This window comes from Crassostrea angulata, chromosome 4 (genome assembly GCF_025612915.1).
Source record: "Crassostrea angulata isolate pt1a10 chromosome 4, ASM2561291v2, whole genome shotgun sequence".
Lineage (NCBI taxonomy): Eukaryota > Metazoa > Mollusca > Bivalvia > Ostreida > Ostreidae > Magallana > Magallana angulata.
Window position 1 is genome coordinate 48,358,085 of NC_069114.1, and position 14,467 is coordinate 48,372,551.

At 34.7% G+C, this 14,467-nt stretch overlaps 1 protein-coding gene across 1 annotated transcript; it reads right to left on the reverse strand.

Annotated features, from left to right (window-relative positions):
• Positions 1-1,150: 1,150 nt before the first annotated feature.
• Positions 1,151-13,825, reverse strand: LOC128182436 (transcription factor LBX1-like). The gene is made up of 2 exons (XM_052851059.1): positions 12,836-13,825; positions 1,151-2,257 (listed from the first exon to the last, which is right to left on the reverse strand). The coding sequence occupies exons 1-2, from the start codon at positions 13,341-13,343 to the stop codon at positions 1,782-1,784; spliced, it is 984 nt and encodes a 327-aa protein (XP_052707019.1). The 5' UTR covers positions 13,344-13,825; the 3' UTR covers positions 1,151-1,781.
• Positions 13,826-14,467: the final 642 nt, after the last annotated feature.

A 14,467-nucleotide genomic window follows, 5' to 3' on the forward strand; every position in this document is an offset into this window, starting at 1 on the left:
ACAAGAAAAAAAAACCCATACAAAGCCCAAAAATAAAGATTGGTTAAAGAAATAAAGATTGGTTGATAAAAAACGCATAGAGATAATAAACACATTTGTAGAAATAATAAATGAAAATTATTAATGAATATAAATGAATGAAAAAAAACCCCAGATACTTGTAGATAAACGTATAATAAATAAATTAATAGATAATAAATAGATAAATGAATGAATATATAAAATAAATAAAAAACAGTATAAAAGGTCATTTATTTTCAATTTTGTATATTTATTCAACTTACTGAATTTAATTTTAGGTGAATAATTCAACTATTTGTTTTGTCGTCATTTATTTTTTATTGTTTAAAATATTATTATGTGTTTAAAATATTTAAACGTAGCGTAATCTATACTCAATAAATAAAACCAAACCAGTCATCCCTTTTCATTATATTCAAGAAGGATTAACATGTAATGTGCCATTTGAAACAAACGAGTAAAAATTGAATCATCGCATAAATCTTAAACCGTGACCTTAAACATAAAATGTTGAGCTAGTTAAAAATATCACTATCTTTATGTGGTAGTATAAAGCTTTTTCAAATTATTGTTTTAAAAATTTGGGTAATCTTTAACAAATTCGTAAAGAGTTGTAATACATTTTCAATTTCATCTAATATTAAACTTAGGAAAAAAATGTTCAATGTTGTTGCATTCAGTCTTTCATTTGCCGTTTTATGACTGGCCAATGTGCGCATTATCAGCATACACTGATGTCCAGTAAGTAATTTACTTAGAAGGAAGTGGTAAGTTTCTTGAAGCATGTGTGTCAATCTATTAATAATCAAATTAATAAATTACCAGCTCCACTCATTCTATGATTTATTATTTCTAGGTATGTCCTAGTTTTTTGTAACAGTTAGAAGAATGCACTAGTTTTCTTTTCCCTTATGGCTCCGTTCAGTTCAATGTGTCTAAATCTAGTTAATAGATTATGTAGATTTTTAAACACATATTGTAACCTCTTGTATATTGTCAATAAATCATGCATTTGGTGTAAATCACCTCGCAGTTTATTGAATATCAATTAATAAAGAAAATTTATGCATTCAATGCGTGATTTTAAAACCTGACTGACTTTCTCATTAGTAAAAACAAGACGACCAGAAATATTTCATATATAATTATATATTTATATGTCCATGATTTCTCATTTACAATCAAATAAAAATTCAGGAACATGATTAGCTGGACTGGCAGAACCACGTGCCGGAACCAGAATTCTCACTTCCGCTAGTGAAAATCTACGTCTCTCACGCTATTGTAGCAACATTGACTCGTGTCATTCTGTGGGGTTGGGGTTCAGAGCAAGAAAATAGCGCGATACAATTTACAGTGTATTGCATACATATCTGTATTAAGACAAAGCGGCATGCAGTTTCTAGATTCCAAATAAGACTTGCAATAGCTATAAAGATCTGATGAAAACTTCGTAAGTCTGCAGCGAGGGTGAGGCGTGTCGGCTACACTCGTTTGACACATGCACTGGACATATCACTAATCTAGTCACAGGCCGTCGACATCCAAGGAAGAACTCGTTCTCCATGGAAGCTCTTTCCACGGACCACTCAGGGGTTCAGAGTCTATATCAGTCCTAAGGAGGCTGCCTTCCGTAACATTAACAGAAAAGCAAATTGATACGAGACTGGGAGAAGATGGCACATTTTGGGATATGTAAATAAATCAAACTGAACCTTTTACGGACGAAACCAGTTAAGAGCACAGCTTATGCCGTCACATCAGGGTGAATGTATCTCCATGTCAATATCCGAACAATCGTCCTTTTCCGAAGCATTTTCTGCCTCACTTTCGGAAGTCCTCTGCACTTTTGGAGGTGAGGGCTCACAATCGTCTTCATCGGCCGACCGCGACACATCGGGATCGGGATCCGTAGTGAATGACCTTTCGGACTCATCACCGTCCTTTATGGAAGAAGTTTTCAGAATTTGTGTTGCAGTAACGTCATTTTTCAATTCCTCTAGATCGCGTTTCAACTTGGCCCTGCGATTTTGAAACCATGTGATCACTTGAGCATTTGATAGTCCGAGATTTTGCGCGATTTCATCCCTGTCGGCCGGCGTGAGGTACTTCTGATACAAGAAACGTTTCTCCAGCTCATAGATCTGTTGGTTGGTGAACGCTGTTCGGGATTTTCGACGTTTTTTCGGCGGTTGGTGTTTTCCAAATAAGGCTGCTTGTTCTCTTCGTTTTGCTTCTGCAAAAGAAATAAAGAAATAATAAAATTTTACGTTAATCTTAAAATCGTCCATTTTTGCGTGAAATTCAATTTTTTGTCAGCCATTTAATGTCAAATGTCTCACAATGATACAGCGTGATGTATGAATTATTATCAATGAGGATTTACGGAACGTTTCAAAAGGGATAATTTGATATAAGAATGATTATAATTATTTATAACGTAACCAAATACACATCATATATAGTAAACCAAGATTGTCTTCGTCTGGATCAACGCGTCATAAAATTTCATACTTCTTCCCAGGTTTAATGGGGCTCTAATGTACTCGATTTCACTCTGAGGGAACGAGTGTTCCCTACCTGTCCATCTGATAAGACAGCTTTTGCTCGTATGACTAAAAACAAGATTGGAACTCCATTCAAGGGAAGAGGAAGGACATTTTAATTAGTTCATAAATCAGAAGGTGTTGAAGTATTTTATTTGAATATAAAATTGGGAACAAAACCTTCAAAAATCTGGGACATTTGGGCATTGTTTGGGAAGATAATTGCAACTTGGGATATCAAAGGTTTAGAGTCCTAAGTGATGATATCAACAGATGTGTGAGGTCTTTAAAAAGTATCTCTGATATAAAGAATAGTCGTGATTTTTTTTTCTCCTAAGTTATGATAAAATCTACGTCATTTGACGACGAAAATGAGATTTGCGCACTACAAAAATTGTTGTACTATTAGTATTTTTTATATTAAATTATGAACAGCATCGGAAATAAACATGTCAACTTGTTGAGATTCCAGTGAAAATAAGCATGTGCGTTCATATTGTTTTGTCACCATTAATTAAAAAAAGTTTATTACTGTATTCAAATTGAATAAAATTTCTTTGTTCTGGTCATATTACTCTACAAAAACTGCCGAAGCGTTAGGAATATATTTCAATTTTAATGATAGCAAGGTTGCGAGAATGCCCTAAGCCGCACATGCTTTGCATATAGAATTGAAAATTAACGCACTCTGCCGATAATCTGTCAAGCTTCTACTTAGCCACTGCTAGAGCTTCGATTTTTATTCCCTCACCGGCACAACAATGCAATATGCCTTTGGTTGACACTATCGTATGCACAACAAACATACGCAACCTAACCGTGGATTTAAGGCGGCCATTATTATGCAAAAGATCGCTACCGGGCCAAAGGTCTCTCCGTGCCAGTGGCGAGATTTTAACGAGAACGCGATCTGCTTTCAAAAGATCACAATTCCTGACATTAGAACGCCGGTTTGATGTCACTATTTATCAAAGCTCGCTCTCCAGTGAATTTTAAAGCCAATAAACACAAGAAAGCTTCTCCAGAAGGGCCCGCTTTCTGTTACCTGGTGCATTCTAATTAGCCATTGTTCTAGCTCTTCTATTTGTCAACCGTTCACAAATCGCGCCCGATAAGGTATTTCGTTTAGTTTATATATATTTCCAGTAGTTTCAGCTTCATTCAGGCAACCCTGACCACGAGAAGCGCTGATGCTGTGCTAAGTAAATTGAAATGGTACATAAAATGTAAACAGAACAAACAGGTGAAAATAACGACAAATCTGCGTGTAAGCGGTGAATGTTTATAATATATTGCTGTGGAAGCCGTATGTTTTACATACTGTTTGAATCCTGCAATAAATTATAGAACGATGTCTCTAATCAACTGTCGGGAATCTTGATTGAGAATGTCATTTCTGTCATTGTGTGCATGCTAAACGGTTTCGTACTTCAGTGAGAAAGGCCGTTTTAAATGCAAACCGCATGTCATTTTCATGTAAATGGTGAGGAGTTCCGAGTGCCAAGGGTCAGACTAAATCCCGCTAGGGATAGATTTTCCTCTTGTGATTGTCATACTAACGACATGTAAATATAACGAGAGATGGTTTTCTAATAATGGAGAGGGCTTTTCAAGTCACGCCGGCCCATTAATTGTAATTAAGTAGTCCTTAAATTATTTCGTAATATTAACAAGTCCTTTTTTGATTCATGGGATATGTCAAATAACAAGACATACGGTGCTCGACTTCAGAAGCATAGAAACTAGATATGATAGTTGCTCAAGTGATTTAAAAAACAAAATTTATGTCTAAAACGAAATGAACACTCTTATTAATCGCCCAACACATGTGAAGTTTAATAAATTATATTATTTTCTTAATCAAATGTCAAATTTATCAATGAGTCATTAGCAAAATAATAATAGTAACGATTGCAAGTATTCTGCACAGTCCTTGTTATGTACAATTCATAATGAAAAAATTAAAATGTCTGCATATATTTATTGTGGACACCTACTTTAATTTTATTTTTTCTTTAGCTGGGAAATAATTCCACTGATTTAAAAAACCTACACTTGATTTGTTAAAAATAATTTTATTTATATTTAATTATTAATTCATTTATTTAGTTTTATTAATGTGTGTATTTTTTTTGTATTCTACAAAAGCATTATTACAGGAATTTGCGGTAATGAATTGATAATCAGATAAACATTCGAGAGAAAAAACTGACTAATTGACACATCAAAGTCCCCGGTTTTCTACAACTAAATGTTACACCACCAGTACGAGTCATTTCTCCAATCTGCAGTGATGGACGCTGACTTATCGTATGCTGATGTACGCCCATCAATCTGTGTGCAATCGGATAGGAATTGAAAACTCACTTAATTAAGGTGATTAATTAACGAAGATTGGTGGAAATCTAATGAAGGATTTAATACTTGACGAATTGTTCGATTAACTTCGGAAATATTCGTCATTCGAAACTCATCCAGAGAGAATTTATCAAAGAAAAATAGAAAAGATTGCAGTTTAAAAAGGAATAGAATTGTAAAATAATTAAAAAATAAAAGAAGAAAATCTTTAAACTATACTTTAATTTATTTTTGCTTTGCATTTTATCTCTTGTATTTGAAAATAAATAATTCAGAAAATGACAAATATTAGTGTTGGTTGTAGGAATTGAATAAATACCTATTTACAGGAAACCTTCGCTGCCTATTTACAGGAAGCCTTCGCTACTCATTAAACAATGAAGTCTTAATGTGCAAAAAAGCCGCATTTACCTACGGAGAGCGCGATTTTTTCTACCGCTGACCGCGGCTTTGTGGGGGGAGGGTCGAGCGCCTGACCGCTGTGTTACTGTCAGTAACTGGCCGGTGTAAATATTTGTGATAGTTTACCGGTTAGGCTGGCTTGATTGACGGGAAGCTCGTTTGTTACGATGATTAGACCAGATCGGCTGCCAATAAGAATCGTTCTCGTAATTTATCACCATCGCCCAGTAATGACCTAAACATATAGAAATGTTTAAACCAAAATACTGTCACTTTGTATGCCGTTTAAATACGATGTAATCGGTCCATGATAGATCAGAAGATCGGCAATTTTACCAGCAACATAGGTTTATCTATTTTATTACATAAAAATCTTTTTGTGTGTTATCAAATGTTGATGCAATTTTATAAATTTTTACTTCATGATTTTTCTCCCCCTCAAAGCATTTACTTGTAGTTTTCTACAAAGTCTGTGGATCTTCAAAGCATGCCTATTATTTTATTTGTTGTGTACAGAGCGGTTTCCTTTGATCTTGAAAAGCAACAAGATTTATTGTTTAATTTCCTATTTAAAATTCATATTTCTTGTTAAGGTTGTTAAATAACTCAGTGAACAGACATTTTATTTTGATAAATGTTGACAACTGAAGAAGCGGCTAAACTGAAATGCCGGATTAAAACTTCACTATGTTGTCTTGCAATTTTTAAGTTTGCCGTATAATATCTTATTTGTTCTATTGCACAAAAACTATAACAAAAAAAGAATTATTTGGATTAAATTTTCAAGAATCATTCAGATTTAAAAATATCATTACAAAATAGACAGTTAAAAAGGGCAAATAACAAAAATAGACAATATTGTCGATTGTCTAATTTAATTTGAAAAAAAAATGAAAAAAGAAATTACAGACGAAAAACAAATAAAAGCCGCAGGAAGCATTAGACGATGAAAAGTGAGATATCCGAGTGATGTCATGTTTTACGATTTTTACACGGGTTCAACAGATCAGGTAGTTAGCTTGGTGTCAGAAGTCGCGCCGGCCTCACCGATAAGCAGTCATCCTGATGTCGGCCAGGGGCTTATACAAACAGGGGTCCACAGGCCAAAAATATGAAATAATCTTCATTACCATCATATCTGTGTCATCTTTTTGAAAATTATTTTTTTTAAAAATGTATGTGCAATCTTGAGAGAGAGAGAGAGAGAGAGAGAGAGAGAGAGAGAGAGAGAGAGAAAGAGAGAGAGAGATTTTAAATAATTACTATTCTCCGAGGAATTACTATTCCCTAGATAGACATTTTACTATCGAAACCCCTCAGTAATGAACCAAATCACAAAGGTCGGTTCTGACCCAACAAGTCTCGATCTTTAATAGGTCTGTCATTCAAACCCCCCAAAATCCTCTCTGTCTTGCCCATCACAGTGGTATGTAAACCATTTCCTTCAAGAATCTTCTGACATTGATCATACAAGCGGTAATTAATGTTCAACCTTAATGAAGCTATCAAGGGGCGAGAACTGCAAATCAAACAAATACTGTTCGGCCCCAGTAGAGAAACCTATAGATTTTCGAACTGCAACGGGTGAAGTGTTTTCTAGATAGCAACGGCATTGGCTAATTAATGTCAGTAATAGATGCCTACACGATCAACAGAATCAGATAAAAGTTCGCAATGTGCAGACATCCTGATTAAGACACTGTTAAATACGATGGCAAATGAAGTCTAGTTAGTTAGTTGTCACACGGACTGATATATACAGGAATAAGCCTCTATCCGTCGGCCTCGTTAAAAATAAATTACATTTCTGTTCGATTTAAAGTTAAATTTCCTTGTCTACTTTACATTTTATCTGTGTGATTTAGGCTTGAAAGTTTCTGGTCCCCATAGAATGCTTGAGCGGGTGGATCTACCGCGACCTGATCACACAAGTAGCAATGTTGGGAGTAAAATCGTAAATCTTCGATTAAAATCCAGAATGAATAAGGTAAACACCGAGATTCATTGATAAAAAAGCGTCATAATATAAAATATCCAATATCCCAAACTCAAATTACCCTCGTTCTCAACTTATTTTACCCTCAACAGGCTGCGATAAAATCAACGTTTAAGAATTTATAAAGAAGCATTCATTTTGGCTAACCATCTCTCATAGCAAACTGTGCGATTGCGACTGATCTACGACTGATCTACGATTGGCCGAAGTCATTTTCCTTTATGGATTTCAGTCAATTATAGGTTTGCTCGATTTTCCCTAAGTAATGTATGTATGATAATAGAGAAGGCTGGTTTCGTTTGGACGAAGTTTAATGCGATCAGGTGTCCGTTTGAGAGGTTAATTACGTGCGGAAAATGAAAAGAAGCAGAAAAAATCGTACAACTTGTATCGTCTTCAAAGGGAGCAGGGTGTGTAATTTTACGGATGTGCATTAATGGTTTTAACACGGAGGCACTAGACGGAAAAACCTATGTTGCAGTATTTTAACTAGCCTGAACCATCAATCGCTCGCCGAAGTTTGGAGCAGGAAAGAAACTCTTTGATTGGTTTGCAATTGGCGTAACACTTTCTTTCGCGTGCAAACATTATTTTGATTTTTTAAGCGTTTTGTCCGAAATACAATACAAAAGTGAAATATGTAGTCTTCACAACTTTCTGTCATGCCAGTAATCAAAGGATAAAAGTCATCTTCGCCATTTCAATTTACTGCACACAATACAAAACTTCCTCGAAATCAAAGACTAAGCTTTAGCCCAAGAAATCTGTAAGCAGACCTCGCGAAGGCATAAAACAGTTTCCCGTACTAAATATATAGCATTCGGTCATAAAACCGGGTATATGTTTCGTTAATTGGGCTATTTATTTGTCGTAAAAAGACAGAGTGTTGGTATATTAAATGTATAAAGTGTCGCTGTGACAGCAATATGAATATTATTACCCCAACTTGGAGCGGGTAGTTCTTTGTGTTTCGTGACGTCATAAAGCGGCTTGAAGACCCAGATGAAATGATGACTAGGGGTTGCCGACATTTACGGGAGCAGCAATCATAGTTTTATGATCTTCTTCCTTTCAATTTTGAGCTCTAAAATGTATATCTATGATCACAAAAATTTTATGTATGTTTGATAACGAGAAGAGTGTAGAGTCTGCGGCCGGGGTTTTTCTGATATAATGTCGTTTGTCGAACATAAAAACTTGTCTGCGAAACCAACACTAAAACGTTTTATTTCAAAATAAAAACTCAGAAGAAAAACAACCCAGCTCAAGAGCTATACAGAAAGCAGTTTGGCTACATTGTAGAGCAATAAAATTGTTAATTGGTCGTTATACATTGTGTGGAAAATAATGAAATATGCAGTGTGACAGACTAAATTGAAAGAAGAAGCAGCATTTGGTTAAAATTACAAATATCCGCCACTGAGGGATAGATAATTGACTCGTTTTTATATAAAATGACCATAAAAGTCACCCGAATGAACAACCCAAACAAAACATGGCGAGGCAATCTGAAATATTATTTACGCAATATTTATTGTGTAATGATCTTTAACGAAGAAACACAATGGCGTTCTGAATAGATTTCAATAAAAATGTCAACAGACACAAACAAGATTAAACTGTAAGTCTCTGGACTGTAGTTTTGTTTAGATTGGAGGAAAGGTTCTGCGGGAGTTTCTGAATTGCATACTTTATGTTGTGGTAATTCGCTAAAACAGCCATGTGCATCATAAACAGTTATCGGATGAGTGGTGTTAACAATAGCGATGTTGATGATGATGACGATGGTAGAAGTCATGATGATGATGATGATGAAGAAAACGCCCGAAACGGGACGACATTAGAAGAAAGCAAAAACAAAAGGACCAAGATTTGCTAGAAAACCAATTAGAACCACACAAAAGGATCAGTCCAATGACAGACAACATCAGAATCAGTATTGTTTCAATATTCAGTTTTCTTTTCTTCTTATTTATTTATTTATTTTGTTTTGGGGGGGGGGGTATTATTCATTTAAAAATTTGAACTCTTTTAACATTTTTGTAATGAGCATAAATCTTCGTGTTATAACCAAATCATTAAATGGAATATTGAGTAATAAATTTACTAGTCTCAATAATGTGTAGGTTTTTATGATGGGGTTCATTCATGAATCACATGCTTAACGTATCGACGACGGGCCGTTATTAATTTTAAAAACCGACCTGTCATTTTTCACGTGTGAGTTTTATAAAAAGCTGTGTTCTGATAATTAATTTTCTACAATCTCATTATCTTATATAAATATTTATTATTCTTTAACCCTTGTCAACTGCTGCAAAAATCCCCTTTGATTGATTTTAATGTGACAGGGCTCATTATTCATAAATTAAAATAATATCAACACGTGAAACGCATGGCAAACTTTTTTCAATTACTAGCAAACAACATTATGTCTGTGTTTATTTTACATTGTAATGCTTCTTCATGCAGCAAAATGCAGTTGCAAATGCATTTATGTTTAAAAATAGATATATTGAGAGTAGCTATATAGATATTAATGCACGGAACCATTTAGCCCGACAGGGGTCAAAATGGGGTCATTTTCTGAAAAATTAATTTTCATAAGATAATACAGATGGGCCCGCTAGGCAGTATAAACATGCATTTTCACTTTTGATGTGAGAGTCTAAAACGTAAATTAGGCATTCAAGTCGTTTTATTGGATTTTTTGTCCATTCTTCACTAATAGCATCTAAAAGTACACCTACGCCTCTAAAAAAAATTCACATTAAAAATTCTGACCCCAAAAATATTTTGGACCAGAATAAAGATGCTGGTTAGTATTTTGTGTAATTTCTCTGCATTGCATCCCAGCCGATCCTTCTAATTAACTTTCCTATAATCTTGGAAGGGAAAACCAGAGACAAAGGAATCGAGGATTTCCCCCTAAATCCCTGAACACGGTAGAGACTAATTAGCGATGGAGATCTGTTACGTTGGGGGCCCCCATTAAAGACAGAGGTGCTCAATTTTTAATTTTTCATCATCAGATACACCTTGAGAGCCACTGGACGGGTCAACAAACCCTGTGATCGGGATCAGCCCGCGGTTTTTGATGCGGTTTAATCCGATTTCTTCATCTTTTTCCTATTTTAAATAATTAATCAACACCATTTGCAGGCAGATTTCTCAATCTGATTTTGCGACCTGATCTAACAGTTATATTTGCTGATTTTTAGCACGTTGATTTCTAAAAAATTTCATTCATCCCGCAACTCGTGATTAGAATTTTCAAAGCAGTCATTTATTCTTTTAAATTTTAAACACAAATGTACTATAATAGTTTCCAAAACTGTAGAAAAATATACAACTCGGCAATAACTTCTATCTTAAGTCTTATTTAATCATCTATAAAGATGTGCAAAATTTTACTAGATATGTACTAAGAAAAAATGCGTAATCTAAGGTATAAAGGTTAAACTTTCAAATTTGATAATATATCTTATTATGCATGTAAAAATTATTGTAAAAATGTAAACTTTGAAATAATGTGTATGCCCGAGAGCTAAAAGTACAGTACTAACTGGGTATACTAATTATTGGAGGAGGTGTTGATTTATTTAATGTACCAAACAATAACTTCATCAAACTAGTAATTCAAAAACATATTTAAAAATGTAGAAAATGCGGGAAAAAATATAAATTGAAATAACTAGCAAATGTATGATTAATTGCGAAGAAGCTGTGTAAGGTGAATAAAGATTGCGTTATTTTTTAAAAAAAATATTTGATCAAATTTTACGAAGCATTTCTGTTGATTATGCAAACATATTTTACATCCGTAATTATGATTTAACATCCTGAAAATTATTATCAATATTTTGGAGAACATTATAGAAATGAATAAGTAGTCTAAATACAATTTTGTTAAGCACATAATCCACTATGTATGATTAATATATCTACAGCTTTTTAATTTTGGCTAGTTGACCTAAATTTGTATTAAAGCATGTCTCATCGTGGTTTAATCAGGAATATTTAGCAAATATTTACATTTTTTTCATTAAAAAGATAACAATTCTAGAGTAATGTAAAAGTCACAGCTCCTGTTAAAATCGAGTGTTTTGGGTCATCATTAGCATTGATTCCGAGGGAATGTGGGGGACATGTTCGTTATAAAGAAGACGTCGGACATCGGACGGCGGCCGATAACTTAAGTGACAGGGGTGGTAATATTGGTAATGGGTCTTCTCGCCTCGGACCCAATCTCATTTGTAATGAGACAAGCTGAAGCTAGACCACTTTTACGCCTAATTGCGCTTTTTTTCTGATGTGAGCTGACCAATGCCCAGCTGGGAGCCACAAGTTTGTTCTCGCCGGAATCCTATCAAACATCATGTTACAAGAATTCTTCTCAAAGGAGAACAGTTTCAGACCCGGACACATTCTTTGTAGAACGTCTTTTTCACTTTCATAAATCATTTTCTCGCCAATTTAGCCTTCTTTGATACGGTTGTAAAGATGGGATAAATTGATTATGTAGGACATGACTTTAAACGAACTGCCCCCTGGCTTTTAAAGAAAAGCAATTGATACATGCGAGAACCCGTGTCTGTTACGTAATGACATATTAACAACACCTTTGCATCAAATAGTTTGAATATTTTGCCGATGAAAAATTTAAATTTATGACTTTGGAAAATTAATTTTTACGCCATAAAATTTTTATTTTAAATCCATCCTTCAAAAGAAAAAAACCGACTAAAACTCGGGCAATAAATGTTGTTTCTTTTAATCCCGATAATCTTTCGAAACGTTCTTCTGATATTAAGATATCTTAATCCTTTCTTTGATGACTTAATGTCATAAAAATTAAACGTTTGTACGTCAATCTAATTAGAAAAACAATGAATTAAAATGATTACGAATTTTTTCTTATTTTTTGTTAATATTAAAAATTAAATACCACACATTGTACTTTTAGAGGGAAATATTAATACTAAAATAGGTCTACAATCGTCAAAGAATATTTTTCATCATTTGGAAAACTTATTTTGTTTTTAATATAGAATCGTGGTTGACGCAACATGTTAATTCAAAGAAGACAGTACAAAATAATTAAACAAAACGAGTATAAAGACCTATTTAGTGAGTGTAATTTTACACATAAAACGCGTTAGAAGATATCTCATGGAACATAAAATCAAATAATAAAGGGTTTTGACGAGATTTAATGAATTTGCTTTGTAATCAATAATTTCAAAACTATTAATTTCATAATTTTTTCCTGATACTGAAACTCTAGATATTTTCCTTTGATTTTGTTATAGAAAGGGAAATGACTAAGATGGAAGTTATAATAATTATTTTAAGCATTTATCATTTCTTAGAAGTTGTTGTTACAGTGCTTGTTTCTTGTTTTTCGTGATTTTTCAAACATTTAAAAATAAAAACAATATCAGAAATAAATATTGATCCAAAACGAGGAAAACTACTGATAAAACCCCGGTCAAAGCAAACTGGACCCTACCTGCAGTCTCCGCTGTTTCTAGACCTTCGAAGGTTTTGTTGGCCATCTTCATGAGAGCGTCTAGGGGCGAATCGTTCTGGAGGAGGGGCAGGGAGGGCTCGTCGTCCTCAACATTGATCTCCTCCTCGTCTGAGGAGCACTCACTGTCCCTCCCAGGACTGTGTCTCGAGTCCCAGGGCCTCACAATGCTCCTCACGTTGTTGTTGTTGTTGAGATTTCTTTGAGCCTGGTGTCTCCGGTTTGCATTGTTATTATTTCCTCCGAGAATGTCGGAAATACTGAAAGAGGTGAATGGTTTATTTGGGTTCCTCGGGGGTCCCACCTGCACCATGGCCAGCTTCCGCAGTGCTTCGTACTGGTCCCGGATGCTTTCCGCTGAATCCACGCGAGGAGGTGCGGACATGTTTTTCATTGGATTTGATTTTTTGTATTTTCTTTTCTTTACACAGAATTTGTAGGTCCTTCGAAATTTTCTGTTCCTTTGAAATAGATCGTTAATTACACACATTAATTAAAACTGCATTGCTTGTCACTGACTCTTCATTTCGTTTAATAAGGTGAGATTTGTATACTGTTCACCTAATAGTAATAGGTTCTGCCCAAGTCGAGGCTCACGCGCTGACGAGCATTTGACTGACAGGGCGGTGGAGCGTGTCGTCTGCTGGTTCTACACCCAAAAGGTAAATTAAGCCACACAGAGGCGTGAAAACATCATAAACCGTGTCAATCCAACAAACGTCTTCAAGCCATAACAATACTTATCATATCAATTTTGATACAAATATTTCCCCGGAAATGTTATTTTTTCAGTATAGGTTAACGTTGCGAAATTTCGAGTTAAATTTGTTCCAAAGCACTGTCCTTCTGAAACACTTTTGCAGAACAATATTTTGGCCAAAATGTTATCTTGAATACATTTTTGTTGATAAGATCGTTTTTAGAAAATAAGAAAAGTTTGAAGTAAAACTGAGATTTATAGGAATTGAGTCGGCCGACATTTACACTACAAGGAGGAGGAGAGAGAAGCCGAGTCAGCGACCAATTGCAATCTTGTTCCAGCACTGTACGCAGACGCGGTCGTCCCCCCGCTAACTCTCGTCCCGATGTCTAATTACATCGCTAGGTCCGCGCCGATACAGCTGCAATTAAATTAGAGAATATTTTGGACTTTTTCAATGATCAGTTACATTTAAACGATGAAATTAATGACCATTCATTGACGGCTTTATGACATAGCTATATGCGCCATCATTGGCACAAGTTGAAATTTATCACAACTTTATAACAACGTCGCAAGCTGTTCACCAAATTCCCCCATAAGCCTTTGTCCAAAAGTACACATTTAAATTTGATCAATTCTATGATTTTATTTTCGATTTCCCGTAAACTGAGTATGAATAAATTAATAAATACGATATAACCTGGAAATACGAGATATGGTCCAAAGTAGGTCAATCGTGGCCTTCATTTGCATGTAAATGAATTGTTTGCTGCGGTTTTTGGACCCTTTGTTACGTAACGACTGTCCCGTATATTGCACAATAAAGACAAACATGGCTACCCGTAACAAATCTGTGCATGGACTAAACATTGGTCTCTTCTTATTTTGGTAAGTCGTATTATATATTTATT

What these genes read in the sequence shown, in the direction of transcription:
- LOC128182436 (XM_052851059.1), bottom strand. Translation starts at nt 13,343, where the DNA reads ATGTGTGTAATTAACGATCTATTTCAAAGGAACAGAAAATTTCGAAGG. An exon ending in AGAAACAGCGGAGACTGCAG is followed by an intron (nt 2,258 to 12,835) that starts GTAGGGTCCAGT and finishes TTTCTTTTGCAG; the next exon opens with AAGCAAAACGAAGAGAACAA.